The following is a 19,812-nucleotide window of genomic DNA, read 5'->3' on the forward strand; positions in this document are numbered from 1 at the left end:
ATCCTAAATCTCCAGCAGCAGAACTGGCAACTTGCATTGTTACAACTTTTGCAACATCCTGTACCAGGCAGTATCATCTTGTTCAGTGTAATCTGGCAGCATTATAATCTGCTTAGAAAATCCTAAACTAACAGGAAAGGGTTATACTGACTTTCCTGAAAGATCCTTCTGGTTTGTATATATTGGGGTGTTGCATCAGTGGGAGGCATTATGTACCTGATCCAGTACACTCATAGGAGTGAATCATCAGCATTAATGTGCATAAGAACATGGCTGGCTGACACATGCATGTTCTTAGTTTTCACATTGGCTGTGACATCATATGTGAGAACAATCATATGTTATGCATATGCGAGAGCTATCGCAGACTAATTGCTGCACAAAACATTTGTATTATCTGTTATTGACTCAAAATACTAAGACTTTTAAAGCTATTGTTAAACAGCTTTTGCATACAACTGAGAGTTGCCAAGTGCTGAGAGGTCAGATGATGCCTATGCATGGTGAACCAGGCTGTGGTACAAGATGAAAAGCAGCCAACCCTAACCATCTCAAGGGACATTCCTCTGAACTGTTTTCCTTGTAAATGCTATCACTCTATAATATGACACTAATAAAAAAAATCTATATAGTACACAGGCACTGAATAGCAGCTGTTTTAAAAGTAAGTGTTTCTTGATTGTTAGGCACCACAGACGGGTGTTGGTGGAGTGGCTGAAGGATCCATCGCAAGAGCTTGAATTTATAGCAGACATTCTTAACCAAGATGCTAAGAACTACCATGCATGGCAACACAGGCAGTGGGTCATCCAGGTATTTTGTTGTCCTTGTTCTTACTAGTCAAATGTTCATCATTATCTTGGGTGGACTGTGTTTTTGGAAGGAGAGCTTGGGTATATGCAGGCAGCCCTACTGCAGGATACTTTGCAGTAAGGGCAAGAGCACCTGCAGGTTTTGCCCCTTCTGCAACACTCTCCCCAATTGCTTGCCGTTTCTTCATAGGAGTGAATGACTGTCTTTCACTTATCTGCTGAGAAAGTAAAGGGGTGTGCTTGGGTGCCTTTGTGGGGGAGAGGCTAAACCTCCATTTCCCTGGATTCTCTGTCTTGGTCATGCTAGCGGAAGGTTGAGAACTCGCATTCATGTATACAAATTACTACTTTTAAATCATCCATAACTAACTCGGGGCAAGGCATCAGTTCACTCTTGGCACACACTTCTGTGCACTGCATCCAAGATGCTGTTCATTGTAGACAAGTAAGCATAATTTTTGCTTCTCGCATTTCCTTTTACCACTTATAATATAAAGACTTACTTGTCATCCAAATGCTGCTATATTAGTTTTGAAGTTTATGCCAACTGACCCTTGCATTTAGATTTATTTCCATTGTAGTTGCACTTGTTAATGAGGCAATTTTCCAAACATACTTCCTCTCTCAACATTTACCCCTTGTTTCTTTCAGGAATTTAAGTTGTGGGATGATGAATTGGAATACGTTGAACAGCTTTTGGAAGAAGATGTCAGAAACAACTCCGTCTGGAACCAAAGATTCTTTGTAATTTCAAACACAACTGGTTACAATGATCCTACTGTTCTAGAGAGAGAAGTCCAGTAAGTAATATTTAATTGTCCACACTTCCACTTGCTGGGACAAGTATTCATGGTTCTCTGGTGAGGATTACTCCCAGCAGTCTCTCTCTCTCTCTCTTTTTTTTTTGCAAATTAAATTTTTATTGATTTTGACAATATTCTTATTAACATTCACAACAAATAAACAAATAAGGACTTCCCGCTCAGACCTCTTCGTGAATCATCAACTATCAAATTTACCTTTGCTATAATAATGATTCAAAATATAGATTTAAACCTTACAAACACAATTGTAATCTACCCAACCTGCTGTTATTACTAAATTTCAAACCCTGCTGTAAAGTCCATAGTAGGAAAATAATTCTTTAGATACCTGGTGGACTGTGACTACTATGAGCCCCTGGTGGTGTAGTGGTAAAACTGCCGCCCTGTAACCAGAAGGTTACAAGTTCGATCCTGACCAGGGGCTCAAGGTTGACTCAGCCTTCCATCCTTCCGAGGTCAGTAAAATGAGTACCCAGAATGTTGGGGGGCAATATGCTAAATCATTGTAAACCGCTTAGAGAGCTTCCAGCTATAGAGCGGTATATAAATGTAAGTGCTATTGCTATTGCTAGATACAACAAAAATGGTTTCCAATCTTCTTTAAAACATTCTAAATTTTGATCTCTTATCAATACTGTAAGTTTTGCCATCTCCGCTTATTCCAAAATTTTTATCAGCCAATCTTCTTTTGAAGGGAGTTCATTGCTCTTCCATTTCTGTGCATATATTATCCTGGCAGCCGTAGAAGCGTACATAAAAAATGTTAAATCAGTTGCAGAAAATACTCCTTGTGTTATTCCCAGCAGGAAGGATTCTGGCTTCTTAGGAAATGTCATTTTAAATATTTTCTTTAACTCATTATATATCATATCCCAATACGCCCTAGCCTTCCTACAGGTCCACCACATATGGAAAAAAGTACCTTCAGAGTGTCCACATTTCCAACATTTGTTTGAAACGTTTTTGTACATTAATGCCAATTTTTTTGGTGTCAAATACCATCTATACATCATTTTATAATAATTTTCTTTTAAAGCATAACATGCTGTAAATTTTAAATCAGTTTTCCATAATTTTTCCCAGGCTGCCATTTCTATATTGCACTCCACATCTTGAGCCCACTTTACCATAGTCATTTTAACCACTTCATCTCTTGTCTCCTCCAAAAGCAAAAGCTTGTACATTTTAGAAACTAACTTTTCATCACTTTCACATAGCTCCTTCTCAAATCTCGACATCTGATCTTCAAATCCAACTTTAGATCCTTCTTATACATTTCATTTAGCTGGTGATACTGGAACCAATCTTTAGTCAAATTTTGAACTTCAGTTAAACTCTAACTTACAGTCCTTTTCTTGAAAATATAACAAATCCCTGTAAGTACCCCATTGCGATTGCATTGTTTACTTCTTTACGTGTTAACGCTTCAATCGGAGATAGCCATAATGAAGTTTTAGGTTCCAGCCAATTTTTATATTTTAACCATACCCTCAATAAACTCCTTCTCACATAATGATTCAAAAAGACTTTATGTATTTTACTGTTTTCATACCACAGATGTGAATGCCATCCAAACCTTCTATCAAATCCCTCCAAATCAAGTATTCTAGGATTTCTTAATGTTATCCATTCTTTTAAGCATGTCAGACAAACAGCATCAAAATACAACCTTTATTCTGGTAGGCTAAGACCACCTCTTTGCTTTGCATCTGTTAAATTCTTAAAATTAATTCTTGGTCTTTTCCCTTGCCAAACTTAGTTACATCCTTCTGCCATTGCTTAAAGCAAGTTAAAGTGTTAATTATAGGAATAGTCTGAAAAAGAAATAACATTTTAGGCAAGACATTCATTTTCACCATTGAGATTCTTCCCATTAAAGACAAATTCATATTAGACCATCTTTGTAGATCAATTTTCACTGTATTCCATATTTTAACATAATTATTTGAGAACAAAGAGTTGTTATTTGTCAACCAGACCCCCAGATATTTAATTTTCTTCTCCACTTTCAACTCACTTATTTCAGAAAATCTATCCTTAGATTTCTGATCCATATTTTTAATCAAAACCTTGGTTTTAGCCTTATTTATGTAAAATCCAGCCAGTTGGCCAAATTGTTGTATTTTTTCCAAAAGTCTTCCAATCTTGTCCATTGGATTTTCCAAAAAGAAAACAACGTCGTCCACAAAAGCTCTTAATTTATAGTCTTGCTTCCCAATTTTAGGGCCTTGTAGCTGATCATCTTCTCTAATACTTCTACAAAGCACTTCTAGGACTAATATAAAAAGCAACGGGGAAAGTGGACATCCTTGTCTAGTCCAGTTACTCCCAGCAGTCTTGACTCTTTTTGTGGCAGTTTGGAGAAGAAGCTCCTGTTGCTGCTTCCATTTTTCAAACTGCATCACAAATGAGAATAAACTTATTATCTCTTCTGAGTTCTCTGTGCTTGTCAGAGAGCTTAAGGGAAACTTGTCTCACTTGCACAGAGGGGTTTTTGTGGGGGTGGGGGGAGAAATAGCAAGAACTCCTGTTTCTTTGACGTGGTCTCTGTGCTTTACACGAATGGGCTTTGTGCCTGCGCAGAGACCACATCAGAGCTTCCAAGCTAGAGTTCTAACTTTTTAGTGGTTACCCCGCCCCCACAGTATATAGGCGGCTGCACGGGCTTCCCGTCTTTCTTAGTCCGCGATAGAAGACACATCGTTGAGCACTCCTTGCTAGATTGCGCTGTTAAGTATCCTACCCTTGCCGGTTTTTACCCTATATTTTGTTTAGTATTCCCCTTCATTAGTGTTTTTATTTCATCCTCAGTACCCACCCCCTCTACCAAAGTTTCCTTGGATTTTCACCATTCCGTCATGGCCCTCGGGCCCGGCATGCTACGGTTTCCTTGGTCCTTCACCGGCCTATGGCCAAGACTACAAACTTTAAGCAGTGTGGTTTCTGCAGATCTAAGATCCTCTCGACCGGCGGCCACAAACTTTGCCCTTTTTGTTTGGGCGAGGCCCATAAGGTTGGTTCTTACCCGCACTGTGCGGCCTTTACCAAACAGGGACGCAAGAATCGAGCATCGTGTGTTCATTCTTGGCTTTGGGAACAAGCCTTCAAGTGTTCGGGCTCGGACAAACCGCCTACTATGCAGGCCTCTTCAAGCGCTTCTCCTTTGGCCTGGGACTTACAGCCCGTTTCTTCCCCACCGGGGATCACGGTGTACACACCAGAGGCCAATGTACCGCTTGATCCTGTGGCTCGGGCTTCGACCTCAGTACCGAAGAATTCTGTGGCAGTGTCGATCTCGACAGCGGCACTCATTGAACTGTGCTCCGTCCAACTGGCCAAGAAGAAAAAGAGAAAGAAGACCCATCATGCTCCAGCGGAGCCTCCTAAGAAAAAGCATAGATCGACGTACGATACCGATCCCCGATCCCGTACGCTCCAGACGGAGACTATTCTAGATGCCGAGGTGGCTTATGCATCTAGTCCCCACGATCCCGTTTACGAATCTGAGCGGGATTCTGAATCCGAGGCTCTTCTACCGGAACAGCGCTGTCGATGGTCTAATCGAGAACTTGAGGCAGCCCTTGAGCGCTACGCCCATCAGGTTGAGGACGAGGCGGACTATTTTTATGCCCACCAGGAGCTTCACTAACACCGCCGAAGCCAGGCAGCTACTGGACCACCCCTTCGGCATTCTACCTCACCCCAGCCATCTACCTCCGTACCGGCATCGGTACCGAACCCTTGCTCGGAGGCTATATCTCTTCCCCCTCCGCCTCCACCCCAAACCACGTCTCTGCTACCGCCGCAGTTCCACCGAGGAGTTCTCCTGTGCAGGCAGCCATGGCTACAATCATCCCAGATTCTAGACCACCTCCTACTCAGCTTCGAATCCGATCCCTCCCTCCTCCGATCCCAAGCCACTCCTTAGATTCATCTTCGGATGAGGAGGGACCAGAGTCTTCGATTTCAGACAAGATATCGTTGGGCTCTTTGCCCCCTACACTCATTATGGAACCAAGGCCTAGCTCTCCTTCGGAGGATTTCCGAATGTACACTGACTTTGTCTCCCGTATGGCTACCTCCCTGGGAGTTCAGCTTTCCCAAGGGGATAGGTCAGAGCCAGATCCTCTCTTCCAATTGATTGAAGACGATGCCCATCCTTCGGTCTCGCTTCCTTTGAATCCCTCCATCTTCAAGGTCACCAAGGCCTTTTGGTCGAAACCCTCCTCCCTTCCCCAGATGTCGAAGAAACTTGATTCCTTCTATAGAGTGCACGTTTCCCCTGACCAGGATGACTCCTTTCTAAAATAGCACCCTTCTACTGATTCCATTGTAGTAGAGTCCTCACTCTCTAAGTTCCGTGGATAAACCTCTTCCACCCCACCTGACAAAGAGGGGAAGAAACTGGACACATTTGGGAGGCGTTTGTATTCAATTTCATCTTTATTGACCAGAATTGCAAACTATCAGGCTTACTACGCGAGATACCAGTCTTTTCTGTGGGACCATGTTGCCCCCTTCCTGGACCATTTGCCTGAGGAACAACAGGGTCCAGCTAAAGTTTTCCTACGAGAAGCCATGCAGGTCTCAAAACAGGAACTCCACGCAATTTGTCACTTAACAGAAGGTGCCTCTAAGGTGATGGCATCATCAGTCGTTCTTCACCGCCACGCCTGGCTCAGATCTTCCGGACTGACACCCGACGCTAGATCCAAAGTGGAAGATCTTCCCTTTGATGGTTCATCTCTATTTGGAGAAAAGACGGGTGATACTCTTCAGAAAGTGCAGAAACTTAGTAACACGGCCCCCTCTATGGGGCTCCAACAGTCCTCATCCCGGCCGTATAGGCCCCAGAAATGGCAGCAATAGCCATACTCCTCTAAACACCAGTACTACCATCCACAAGACAGGTCCTTTCGTTCTACCAGGTATCAACCTTACAGAAAGCGCTCCAACTTCACTGGCTCTAAGCAGCAGCAGTGCTCTAAGGGGTCCCAGCCCCATACTAAGAGACAAAAATCCCTCCCAGATGGGGCACCAGGCTCTCCCCCTTCATCTCCACCTGGGAAAATATCACCACCGAGTCCTGGGCTCTTACCATTGTGAGAGTCGGCTATGCTATAGAGTTTGCACCCACTCCACCATACAATCCTTCACTCCCCACACCAGCCATTCTGGCTCTCCTCTCGGAAGTTAACTCTCGACTCGCAAAATCTGCAATAGATTCACAATGGTTCACAACCCACAATCCCCGGGTTTCCATTCCCGATACTTCACGGTACCCAAGCTGGACGGCTCCCTCCGTCCCATCCTGGATCTCCGGGAGCTGAACTCCTATGTCACATACTGGAGGGTTTGTATGGTCACCATTCCCACCATCATCTGCCTCCTGCGCAGGAACCAGTGGTTCATCTCAATAGACCTCAGGGATGCCTACTATCGTATCACCATCAGCACCGTCGTTTCCTCCGCTTTCAGATAGCAGACACCACTTACCAGTTCCGCACCCTCCCCTTCGGGCTGGCATCCACTCCGCATGTGTTCACCAAATGCATGGCTCCAGTGGTGGTGGCCCTGCAGCAACAAGACATTCAAGTTTTTCCATCCCTTGATGACTGGCTCATGGTAGCCGACAACCCACAATCCTCACTGAGGGATCTCCACACGGTCATCAACCTCCTTTCCAACCTGGGGCTCCAGGTGAATTACGAGAAGTCGAAACTCAGTCCTTCCAGAACCATAGAATTTTTGAGGATCATCTTTGACTCCATTCAGTCAAAGATTTTCCTGCCTCAGCGCAGGATCCAGGCTATCCTAGATCTGTCATCCCACCTCCTCTACCACCTCTCTGCCTCTCTAATCAGTACCTCTGCCTGCCACACAACCCTCTCCTCCTCTCCCTGCAGAACGGTCACCTCCTCCATCCAGACCTACAATGTCTTCATCTCACGGCTTGGCACATAGTCCCAACCTGCACATAGACCAACAGAGAATAGTTAATGCTTCTCGTAAACCTACTACCCTTGCCTCCTATTCCCATAAACGGACACGTTTTCGGAACTTTCTAGAAAACAGGAAAGTTCCCTTACACTCTGTCTCTGTAGAACATGTTTGTTCATACTTACTGTCCCTCAAGGAGGTTGGACTGAAGATGCCTTCCTTGCGAGTTCATCTCACAGCCATAGTGGCTCACTATCCACCCTCTATGCCATTGTGGTTCCAACACCCCACAGTCAGGTGTTTTCTGAAAGGCCTCACCCACCTTTACCCTGACCCGCCAGTCATAGCACCTGCATGGGACCTGACCTTGGTGCTCTCCTCTCTCATGCACCCTCCCTTTGAACCCATGGCCATGATTTCTCTGGACCTCCTTTCCTGTAAGGTGGCCTTTCTTATGGCTATCACTTCCGCCAGGTGGGTGAGTGAACTCAGAGCACTGAGAGTTGACCCTCACCTGCTTTTCCATAGAGAGAAGGTCGTCCTCAGACCAGTCTTTGCCTTCCTCCCGAAGGTAGTTACTTCCTTTCATCACTCCCAACCGATTTCCTTACCTGCATTCTTCTCTGAACCGTCGTCTGACGCCGAACAACGTCTCCACACCCTCGATGTTCGTAGAGCGCTCGCCTTCTACGTAGACCGAACCTCTGCTCTCTGCACCTCTACATCTCTCTTTGTGCTTCACTCTGGACCCAACAAAGGCAAGCAGGCCTTTGACAGGTCAATTCCTTTGGACATCATCTGCCAGGTGGCTACGTGGACATCAAAACACTCATTTGTGCAGCACTACGACCTGGATGTCCAAGCCAGAAAAGACACGGCGTTTGGCAAGGCGGTGTTACAGTCCATCTTCGCCTGATCTCTCCTCCAGGTGAGCATGGCACAGGTGCAGCTTGCTATGCACCCATTCATGTAAAGCACAGAGACCATGTCGAAGAACAACAGGTTGCTTACCTGTAACTTGGGTTCTTCTAGTGGTCATCTGTGCTCTTACACGTCCTCCCATCCTCTCCTCTTTTAATGTCTTTATTGCTAGTCTTTCAGATTGGCGGACTCAGAAGACTGAAGCAGGAAGCCCGCGCAGCTGCCTATATACCGTGGGGGCGGGGTTACCGCCAAAAAGTTAGAGCTTGGAAGCTCCGATGTGGTCTCTGCGCAGGCGCAAAGCCCATTCATGTAAAAGCACAGTTGACCACTAGAAGAACCCAAGTTACAGGTAAGCAACCTGTCGTTCTTCTCTTCCTTACAACTCTATGAAGCAAGTTCTCTATTTCTTCAAGCTCTTTGACCTCGAAGAGAGGTGTGGATATTTTGTTGTTCAAAGGTTTGAATAAGATAAGAAACAGCTGGAGAGGTACCTGCTGTTTCTTTATCTTATCTGAATCTCCTGTGATGATGTGAAACAGCACAGCAGCTCTCTTCCAACTCCTCTATGCTCATCAGATGACTTGAAGGAGATGAGTTTGGAGAAGGTTAGAGCAGGAGAGACCCTTGCTATTTCTTCTTACCTGCTCTAGACACTGTCACAAATGAGAGGGATCCCCATTTCTCTCCAAAACCTTCTGCATCAGGGTGGGTCTGTGAGGTATTGGGGGTGTGAACAAATAGAGATTTGGCTAGTAAGCCAACTGCAGAGCAATATAGAGGCTACTTATCTGGTCTGGCATTGTTAATATCAGCCAGTTCTCAAGTCCTTCTGCCTCATCTATAAACTTACATACACAATTCCATTTACTACATTGAACCATATTTTGTTTTCTGAATAGTAAGCCATTCTGGGATTCTGTCCTGGTATAAGTATAATTAATAATAAGCCAAGCTAATCTTAGTGGTCCCATGCAGTGGTCCCTCTAATTTTTTTCATCTTTGTACGGAATGAGTTTTGTTCTGGGCAGCAGTATCAAGGCAGTGCGCGCTCATCTGCATTCAGAATGGGGCCTTCCTGATTCAGCGTGAGTGGGATCTAAATTGAACTGAGCGGACATCCAAAAACTTGTGAGCATGCGCATGTGTGCACACCTTAGAGGGAACAGTGGTCACCTGGTAGTAATATATCCAGCATCCTCAAGTGCCATGTATACTTGTTGCAGGCAAAGGAAATAATTGCATGTTGGATCTCCTGGCCCCCTAGCCAATCTGGGTGCCAGATGGAGATGCTGTTGTATTTCATTTTGAGTCTCTCTGTTAGAAAAGGACATAAGAGTTTAAGCCCCTGAAACATTGGGGCATTTTTACATCTTGTAAATAAACATTTTTGGATATTCAGCTTGGGGCTTTCCTTACTTCTTGCCTTTGTACATTTTGTTTCTCTTTTAGGTATACTCTAGGAAAGATCAAGATGGTGCCTCATAATGAAAGTGCTTGGAACTATTTGAAAGGGTGAGATGAATTGTTAACAAGTGTATGTATACTGCAACTCTGCTGAAGTGCAGGAAAAATGTGGTATTGGGGTACAGAATTCCACTCCCAAAAAAATCTGTACTTTCAGTTTTTAAAACAGTTGTTTAGCCCCTTTTATTGTTTTAAAAAATGCTTACAAGGGCAACACATACTGAAATTTTAGAAGCCAAAGAGGTTACTGAATAAGAGTTCTTGTGGATAGAGGTGGGACTTACAGGTGAAACTCAAAAAATTAGAATATCGTGCAAAAGTTCATTAATTTCAGTAAAGCAAATTAAAAGGTGAAACTGATATATGAGATAGACGCATTACATGCAAAGCGAGATAAGTCAAGCCTTAATTTGTTATAATTGCGATGATCATGGCGTACAGCTCATGAGAACCCCAAATCTACAATCCCAGAAAATTAGAATATTGTGAAAAGGTTCAACAGTCTAGGCTCCAGGTGTCCCACTCCAATCAGCTAATCAATCCATAACACCTGCAAAGGGTTCCTGAGCCTTTAAATGGTCTCTCAGTCTGGTTCATTAGGAATCACAATCATGGGAAAGACTGCTGACTTGACAGTTGTGCAGAAAACCATCATTGACACCCTCCATAAGGAGGGAAAGCCTCAAAAGGTAATTGCAAAAAAAGTTGGATGTTCCCAAAGTGCTGTATCAAAGCACATCAATAGAAAGTTATGTGGAAGGGGAAAGTGTGGAAGAAAAAGGTGCACAAGCAACAGGGATGACCGCAGCCTGGAGAGGATTGTCAGGAAAAGGCCATTCAAAAGTGTTGGGGACTTTCACAAGGAGTGGACTGAGGCTGGAGTTAGTGCATCAAGAGCCACCACACACAGACGGATCCTGGACATGGGCTTCAAATGTCGTATTCCTCTTGTCAAGCCGTTCCTGAACAACAAACAACGTCAGAAGTGTCTTACCTGGGCTCAAGAAAAAAAAGAACTGGTCTGTTGCTCAGTGGTCCACAGTCCTCTTTTCTGATGAGAGCAACTTTTGCATCTCATTTGGAAACCAAGGCCCCAGAGTCTGGAGGAAGAATGGAGAGGCACACAATGCAAGATGCTTCAAGTCCAGTGTGAAGTTTCCACAGTCTGTGTTGATTTGGGGAGCCATGTCATCTGCTGGTGTTGGTCCACTGTGCTTCATTAAGTCCAGGGTCAACGCAGCCGTCTATCAAGAGATTTTGGAGCACTTCATGCTTCCTTCCGCAGACGAGCTGTATGGGGATGCTGACTTCATTTTCCAGCAGGACTTGGCACCTGCCCACACTGCCAAAAGTACCAAAACCTGGTTCAGTGACCATGGGATTACTGTGCTTGATTGGCCAGCAAACTCGCCTGACCTGAACCCCATAGAGAATCTAGGGGGCATTGCCAAGAGAAGGATGAGAGACATGAGACCAAACAATGCAGAAGAGCTGAAGGCCGCTATTGGAGCATCCTGGTCTTCCATAACACCTCAGCAGTGCCACAGGCTGATAGCATCCATGCCACGCCGCATTGAGGCAGTAATTGCTGCAAAAGGGGCCCAAACCAAGTACTGAATACATATGCATGCTTATACTTTTCAGAGGTCCAATATTGTTCTATTGACAATCCTTGTTTTATTGGTTTCATGTAATATTCTAATTTTCTGGGATTGTGGATTTGGGGTTCTCATGAGCTGTACGCCATGATCATCGCAATTATAACAAATTAAGGTTTGACTTATCTCGCTTTGCATGTAATGCGTCTATCTCATATATCAGTTTCACCTTTTAATTTGCATTACTGAAATTAATGAACTTTTGCACGATATTCTAATTTTTCGAGTTTCACCTATATACTGTTAAAATATTTAACCACAGATAGGGAAGCATTGAAGTCAATGGGATTGTGGGGGTTAGGTTCCCAGGCTTCAAAAATATTCACTAAAAAGCTGCAAAAAACAGGCCAAATAAAGTGCTCTGCTGTGCTCCTTGGGCTTTCCTGAGTTGAGCGATGATCCCTCCCCCCCACCAGACCTTGAAATTCCATGGAAAAATGTGGGGGCTTAGTGCTTTTGAAAACAAACGAGTAATAAAATAGCTCTCCACAAAACGGCAGTTGGAAATGACCTCCAAGGTAATTTCTGGCCACACCCAATGTGTGGATATGTGATTTTAACCCTTTTTGTCTCCCACCCCCTGTACATGCTGAGGTTGGGTGTCTGTTATCCGACCTCCAATACGTGAATCCGTGGATGGTGAATCTGTGTCTAGAGAAGTTCCCTTGTTTTGTTGAACTTCCTGAATTTTGCTTGCAGATGGTATATTTGCCCAAGGCTGCAGTCCTGTATACAGTTCCTTGGAGTACACCCCATTGAACTCAGTGGGATTTTATTTATTTAAACTATTGCTCTCCCACCACCCCCTGCACACTGCTGTTTGTGGTGGCTTACAATAAAAACACAATATTTCAGTATTTACTTCTGAGTAAACATGCATGGTGGCCAGTTACAAACAATTAAGTGCCATTGGTTTGGATGCAATTTCATTGCTGCACAATGTCAACTAGTTGGTGGTACAATGCATCTCTTCCCATGTGAACATAAACCTGGCCAGATTATCATCTATTACCCTCAGTGAGAGGTTCTTCCATTGCTCTCCTAAAGCAATGTAATGATTCTACTCCTCTTCAGGCCCACAGCATGCAGACTACTTGTGTCTCTTGGAGAATAGCCTGAGCACTGGGGTCTCTGAGACATGAACAGGCTTCTTGTTCTAGGTTACAGCCGAGTGCATTGCAGTGGGCTCCAGCACAGCATGGGCCTAGCTGAGTTCCTGAGGGGGCAGGAGGGGTTCCATTATTACTCTTTGGAATCCTCTCCTGTGTGTGCAGAGGAGGGGATGGAATACATGTGTGGCTATGTGTATTTAAGCATGTCTTTGTTACATTCAAATAAATTAATGGTTTACATATTTAACCAATTTAAAAAAGTGTTGTGTTGACGGGTCAAATGTTCTGCTCTTGGCTCTACTGGAGCCAATTTCACTTGGAATATTTATTACAGTAGCCTTAATTGGGCAGTTGTTGCAAGGTGTATGCCCCTGAGTGGGACAACTTATTGCAAGAAGAAACGGCTAGTTAGGAGTCATGAGCAAGTCCCAGGTTGGTGCTTTGCTTGTGAAAGGCATCAGAGAGGGTATAACAGCACTCCTACTCTCTCTCTCTGGTTGGAAGAAGGGGGCAAAGAGGGAGTTCCAGAAAACAAAGTCCAGGTGCAGAGTGCAGTACAATCCTATCTTAAGACTTAACTGTATACATGTTGCGAATTATAATACAGCGATCCAAAATGTAAACATTTAACAGGGATAAAACTGTAAGACAATATTTTAAAAATAGTTCAAGAAATTCCGTTGAATATATTCAAAAAGTGAGAAGTTGCTGGAGTAAAAATTTTGCAACTCAAGACAAAATTAATGCACTTCAGAATATTTTGGTCCTGCTCAAAGGCCAAGCCCATCTAAAGAAATGGAGTCTACCTGGGAAAGAAGCATATACTATAGGTGCTTAGCATGACTGCAGGCAAGAGAGGGCTTGGGTCCTGAACCTTTGTGCAGCAGAGGACATCTCAGATGCGGCCTTTCTCCCTCTGCACATTTAACTCCTTAAAGCTTGAGGAGCTCTGTCCTCTCTTTTTGCATCTGGTCAGTCCATGGATGCTGTTAGAATTGTACCAATCTGTTTTTGGCATGATGAAGTAGAAGGGAAGAGAGAAACTATTATTGGATTTGCAGTGCAGTATAGTTCTTAAAAAAATATCTGACACAGTATTTAAATAAATGCTGTACTTCCTGTATGAATTACAAACAAAACAGTTGGACCCCATTACAGTATTCGGAAAACATCCAGTTATGCAAGAAACTATCCTGAAACTTGGTAAACTGACTTTATTATGAAGTAGGGATTTCTAAGTTGAAGTACCTCCACCTGAATGCTGTCCTATCTTTTTTTTAATGCTTTTATTAGTATTATAAATAGAAACAAAAAAAGGTTACATCTCTGAGAGTCCAACAAAACCATACAAGTTTACATACAAGATCTTGTCCATCAAAACCAAAACATAAGAATACAATAGTATTAATTGTATCTAAAACATCTAAGACTAGGCATCAATAGCTATCAGTAGAGAATCTTGAACCCCTCAAGGAAAAATCCCCCCCAACCTGATTGATCATCATACTGTCAAGCAGTCTAAAGAGGAGAAAACCAACCCAGCTATGATATACAAAATAGAAATAATGTGAGTAATTCAAGCACAGAACCAGACATCCTCAATGCTCTGCGGTATGGGCTCCACCCCCCAAACCCACAAGCTCAAAAATGTTGTAAAATATTAATGAATAGTTTCTATATTCTGTAGAAAAGAGTATAAGTTCTCTTGCTCCAATTTTTTATTATTTATTTATTTATTTATCTATCAAATTTGTACACCGCCCCAAACTTTCATCTCTGGGCAGTTTACAATAAACTACATCTGATTTGAAACCTGTATAAAGAATAAGAAAACCTAAAATTTATTCAAAAACTTTCATTAGGTGAATTAATTGAATCTTATAATGTATATGTTTAATAAAATATGTTTTATTATGTATTATTCTCCGATACTAAACAAAGAGGAGATTTCTAAAAAGTCTTGGATCTTCTATTCTGTCCCAACTGCGTTAAATGAAAAATACAGTACATTATCTTATATATTAAGCTGATGGACAGAAAAAAATCTAAAATGATCAAAAAACATCCATGAATCTAGCAAAACCAAAAATGAGTTGAGTGAATTTTAAAATCCTTGTTCTACCAAAACAAGGGTGTAATAGGTTTAAGACAGAAACCTCAGCAGCAGACTTCACCAGCAAAATGCTATAAAGTTCAGTTGCACCTATCTTCCACTTGAATTTTGATGTTATAAATAACAGATGAAAGAATCTAAATGGAATTCATGAATTCAATCCTGCTAATAAGAACTTTTAAAATAGATATGTAATTTTAAATGTATCTTAAATATGTCTTAGTATGTAATTTTAAATGTTCTTCAATGCACTTTATAATACCAATAAAATAAAGGGGGAGGATACCTCAGGCAGAACTTAAGCTGGTTATGTATGGTTCTGTGCCCAAACTACACCATAGATCACATCAGTCACTTCATACTGGCTCTCTTCTCCAAACACACTTCAGCACAGCTACCTCCTAAAAAATCCATGAGAGGTTCAGAAGACAGCAATACAAAAAATCATATTAGTATCTGTAAGCTCGATTATAAATCTAATCATCAGAGAAAATAGAACTTAAACCTCTCACAGGACACTCCCCCTAAGTTTAATTAGTTATTAGGCAACTATATATTCAAACTATTCCAAACAAGATTGATCAGTGGAGAAGAAAATAATTAAAAAACAAACATACTAGTTCTGCCATAACAGAATAGTATGTGTATTGTAAATACAAAGCCACATATCCACCAATATATAATCAAAATCCCCATCTTGTCCCAAACAGGTATACAAAACACCATAATAAAGTAATTGACAAAAATCAGCTAAACCTTTAATAGCCCCCTTCCTCATGTAATAGGGAGGGGGGGAACCAGAGATAAATTCAAAGAAATTTTTTCATGAAGAGAGAGACTAAATTCAGCCATAACTTATCTTTATAACCTACAACTGGGAGCATAAGCTATCAAGCTATGACAGTGAGATCTCCCCCCTATACACATATCTAATCCTTCACAATTTCCTTCCAATTGTTTGCATCACAAATTGTTCATTCAGTTAAGCTTCTCAAAGTATTATTATAAAGTATTTATAACAAACAATAAAAGCCCATAGGGGAAGAAAAAGGGGGAGGAGGAAGGAAAAATAATGCAATAAACTGGAAATAATAAAGATATATATATATTTCTGAAAAATCGAAGCTACATTTTTTGTTAATGAATAAAGGAGCTGAAGCTAAAAAGAAAACCAAAAAAAATCTTCAGCTGATTATCATTCTTATCCTTTTAAAACTGTAATGTCATATAATAGAATATAGCCAATAGTCTTATTCCATATATTTGAAAATATTATCAATATTGCATCAATTTGTTTCTAAGGGTTAAATTTACAAGTATATTCTCAATTCTTCCCTAATTACCCCATTCTTAATACATTATCGTTTCTTCCATAAAAATGAAAGAAAGAAAAACAGAAAGAAACAAAAGAAAGATATATATGACAGTTCCTTAGGTCATTAGAGTCATCGGGTTCATACAGCATCTTAATTCCTGATTAGGTTATTAACAATATTAAACCTTATTTAGAACTCCCTAAATATTAGTGTTTGAAGAATGCTATCTTTGAGTCCTATCTTTGATGAAGTGATATAAAATACAGCAGACACATTAACTGTGACACACACAAAGCCCAGTTGCCGAGTGAGTGTGTGAGTGAAATTGTATAGGAGAGAGAATTTTGCCCATACTTGCACATCCCAGGACTGATGCTTCCTGCTAGTATTGCTCACTTGGGTTAGAACAGGGATTCTCAGCAATGGGTACAACTACCCTAGGGTATTTGGAGGACTTCCAGGGATACTTGGAGCCCTACTGCCTCCCCATGGTGTACCCATGCTGTTTGTTCCCCATCTGAGGATCACCAGCTTGAAGCCGATGTGTCTTTAGTGATGTGTTCTCTGCAGAAGGGTAGGGAGGAGGGCTCCCTCCTCCTCTTCTCCTGATTGGTTCACTGCGTGCTGAAGCTTAGCATACGCCTCCTCTCAGCCTAACAGGCTTCAGAAAATTAGCACAGTACTCCTATTGAAATTAATAGAACAAGTAAACTTGTACCATTAACTTAAATAAGACTGCTTACGAGTAACAATGTATATGTGAACCAGTGACTAGAGTAGCCTATCTCCCTAACTATAACACTTAAATTTGAGTGTGTGCTTGCTTGCTTATTTATTTATTTACTTACTTACTTACTTGATTTATAAACCGCCCTTCCAAAAAAAGGCTCAGAGCAGTTTATATATGTGTGTGTATGCACCAACGCACACATCAAAACATTACAGGTACTTGCATCCAGATTAAGTTCTCTCCTGGAATTTTATGGGACATATAAACTTGTCCCATTAATTTCAATAAGATTGCTTATGAGTAAGTTAATTGGGATGTAAGCCAGTGACTGGAATAGCTTGTCGCATAACTGTGGTGTGTGTAAGTGTATGTACAGGCACTCCCTGAGTTACAAACATCCAACTTAGAAACAACTGTACATGCAAACAAAGCTCCATAACATATCACTGTAAAGAAGTCCCCAACGTACAAACACCAACCCACACATACAAAAAGTTGTTGCTCTTTGGAACTCTATGTATTCTGAGTTAGGAACATCTGACTTAAAAATGAACTTGGGGAACATATCTTATTTGTAAGTTGTGGACTGTGTGCACGCACACACAAAATCTCTGTGGGGTACCTGAGCTGAAGGTTTGTGTATACTTGTTAAAAAGGGTTGGGAACCCCTTGGTTAGAAGAATTGGGTTAGGTTAATCTGCCTTTGCCGGAGAAGAGAGTAGAAGGGTGGGGGAGAGTGAGAAAGATTCCGTACTTTACCATTGGCATTAGAGATAACCGTATTCAGAAGTAGTGTTAAAACATTAAAATAATATCTTATCTACATAACTCTTCCTAAGCTCAAAACACTCCACAGATCAGTATTCCTTCCCACAACAGTGTAAAATTAGGCCAGTATTATTAATCCAATATATATGTTGCAGGTAGAAGGGGATGAGAGAGAATTGTAAGACTTGCCTACGACTATCCAGGATGTTAGTGACTGAGTTGTGATTTGGACCGTGGACTTTAATTTCAGTGCTTATTAACTGTTGTGGTAGAGCACAATGATTGGCGAGTAAGTCCCAGGCTCAAAATCCCTGCTCTTCATCAGTCATCCTATGCATGTATATATGAGGGCCCCCATCTGCAGGGCCTTCTCACAGGGCTCAAGTTTGGAGATAGACACTGCAACTTCACCTTGCATTAGAGAGGGCTACACAATTTCTGCCCTCCAGCTGTTTTGGGGACTATAGTCCCCATCATCCCCAGCCACAGTGACCAGTAGTCAGGGATTATGGAAGCTGTAGCCCAACATCTTCAGGGAGGCCGAAGTTGTGTAGCCCTTTGTGCTGCTTAACCTGCTGAGTCCTGCTCTGTGTGCTTTCAGACTCTCGTGTATGCGTCCTCCCTTCCCCGCCCCCGCCCCGGGTCCTTCCAGCTGCTCACATTTTCCTTACACCATTTATTTGTGTGTTGTAGTCATACCGAAGTATCTGACCACTAGTACGCCGAATATTCGGCACTGAGTAGCATCTGACTAATACCTGAGTGAACAGAACTCTTCCATTTGCCCAAGGTGGGGCAATTTTTGCAGATCCTTCCTTCCCTCTGCAGCCCCCTGTGCACACACACTCAAACGATGTCTGGGGGGACTTTTTGTGGGGGGATCAGGGCTGCGAAGGAAAGGAGTTTACAAAAATTGCCCAACTCACCTGGCATCTCTGTACTCTTCTAGACACCAGGTGAAGATCTTTTTGTTCACCTAGGCATCTTAGCTTGCTTTTAAATAATTGGAAAATACTACCTTATTATTATTGATTCCAGCTGAGATAAATTGCAGTTTAAGGATACAGCACACCATTGGCTACCAGGATATCTTTCTAGTATATAATTATTTATCATTGCATGTCTGCAGCTCTTATAGGTACAGTATGAGATTGTGCTGCACATGGCTGCTTTTTTGTTTTCAGGATTTTGCAGGATCGTGGCTTGTCAAAATATCCAAATCTGTTAGAGCAGCTGCTGGAATTGCAACCAAGTCATAGTTCTCCCTACTTAATTGCCTTCCTGGTGGATATATATGAAGACATGCTAGAAAACCAGTGTGAAAACAAGGAAGAAACTCTTAACAGAGCATTAGAGGTGAGCTTTTCGAAACATGATCGTTTAAAAAGCTAAGTTTTCTTTTTTTAAAAATCTTCCCACTTTGGAAACGTTAGTTGAAAAGCGCCATACAAATATTCTTCATCATCTGGCTTGTTGTCTTCTGTAGTCTTGTAACTTCAAGCAGGTGGTAATTCTTTCTCTCTCTCTCTCTCCACTTATAAAATTTAATCTTGTAAAACTAAGAAACAATTAAATCTACCAAATTCTGGTATGTTGACTGAAGTCAAGGATAGGCAGATTTTTAAATTCTGTCACATAATTTATTTTTGCAGAATTGTAACTGAAGAAAAATGCAGGAAACCGTTCCTGTGCCACGCAGTGCAAAAGCTAGAATGTCTGGAAGCTAGAATGTTGAGGAAAATCTTGTTTGTCAAAATGCAGTGGCTTTAACATGCTTTATACTACCTACTACCTATACTCGCCTACTACCACAAATAACGAGGCATTACAGCTGTGGGGAAAGGGGGGGTTAGGTTCCAGGGTGGAGGGGAATTTTTCTTAAAGGCCCAGAACTTACTGTGGCATGCTCTGTGGGTCCCCCATGTGTGCAGGAATGCTCCCCAAAGGACAATATGCCTCAAAAAAATCACAGGGAAAAGTCAGTTTGTGAAGAAACAAGCCACAAAATGGGAGGGCGGAAGTGACCTCTAGGAACTGTGGATACATGCGTTTTAACTCTATTAGACACCCTGCAGATATGCAGAACTGTGAATAGCGAGGTTCTCCTGTATTGTAGAGAAGGGGAAAGTCCTGATGTTTTGGAAAAACTGT

General features: G+C 42.0%; 1 protein-coding gene across 2 annotated transcripts in view; it reads left to right on the top strand.

Moving 5' to 3' along the window:
* FNTA (farnesyltransferase, CAAX box, alpha) overlaps window positions 1-19,812 on the top strand; it is a 42,229-nt gene that overhangs the window by 20,029 nt on the left and 2,388 nt on the right. For both annotated transcript variants that reach the window (XM_053294456.1, XM_053294455.1), the window contains exons 5-8: window positions 687-813; window positions 1,464-1,612; window positions 9,950-10,012; window positions 18,846-19,017. In XM_053294456.1, the coding sequence (XP_053150431.1) occupies window positions 687-813; window positions 1,464-1,612; window positions 9,950-10,012; window positions 18,846-19,017 (511 nt within the window). The remainder of the gene's footprint in view (window positions 1-686; window positions 814-1,463; window positions 1,613-9,949; window positions 10,013-18,845; window positions 19,018-19,812) is intronic.

Source organism: Hemicordylus capensis, chromosome 2 (assembly GCF_027244095.1).
Source record: "Hemicordylus capensis ecotype Gifberg chromosome 2, rHemCap1.1.pri, whole genome shotgun sequence".
In the NCBI taxonomy this organism is placed as follows: domain Eukaryota; kingdom Metazoa; phylum Chordata; class Lepidosauria; order Squamata; family Cordylidae; genus Hemicordylus; species Hemicordylus capensis.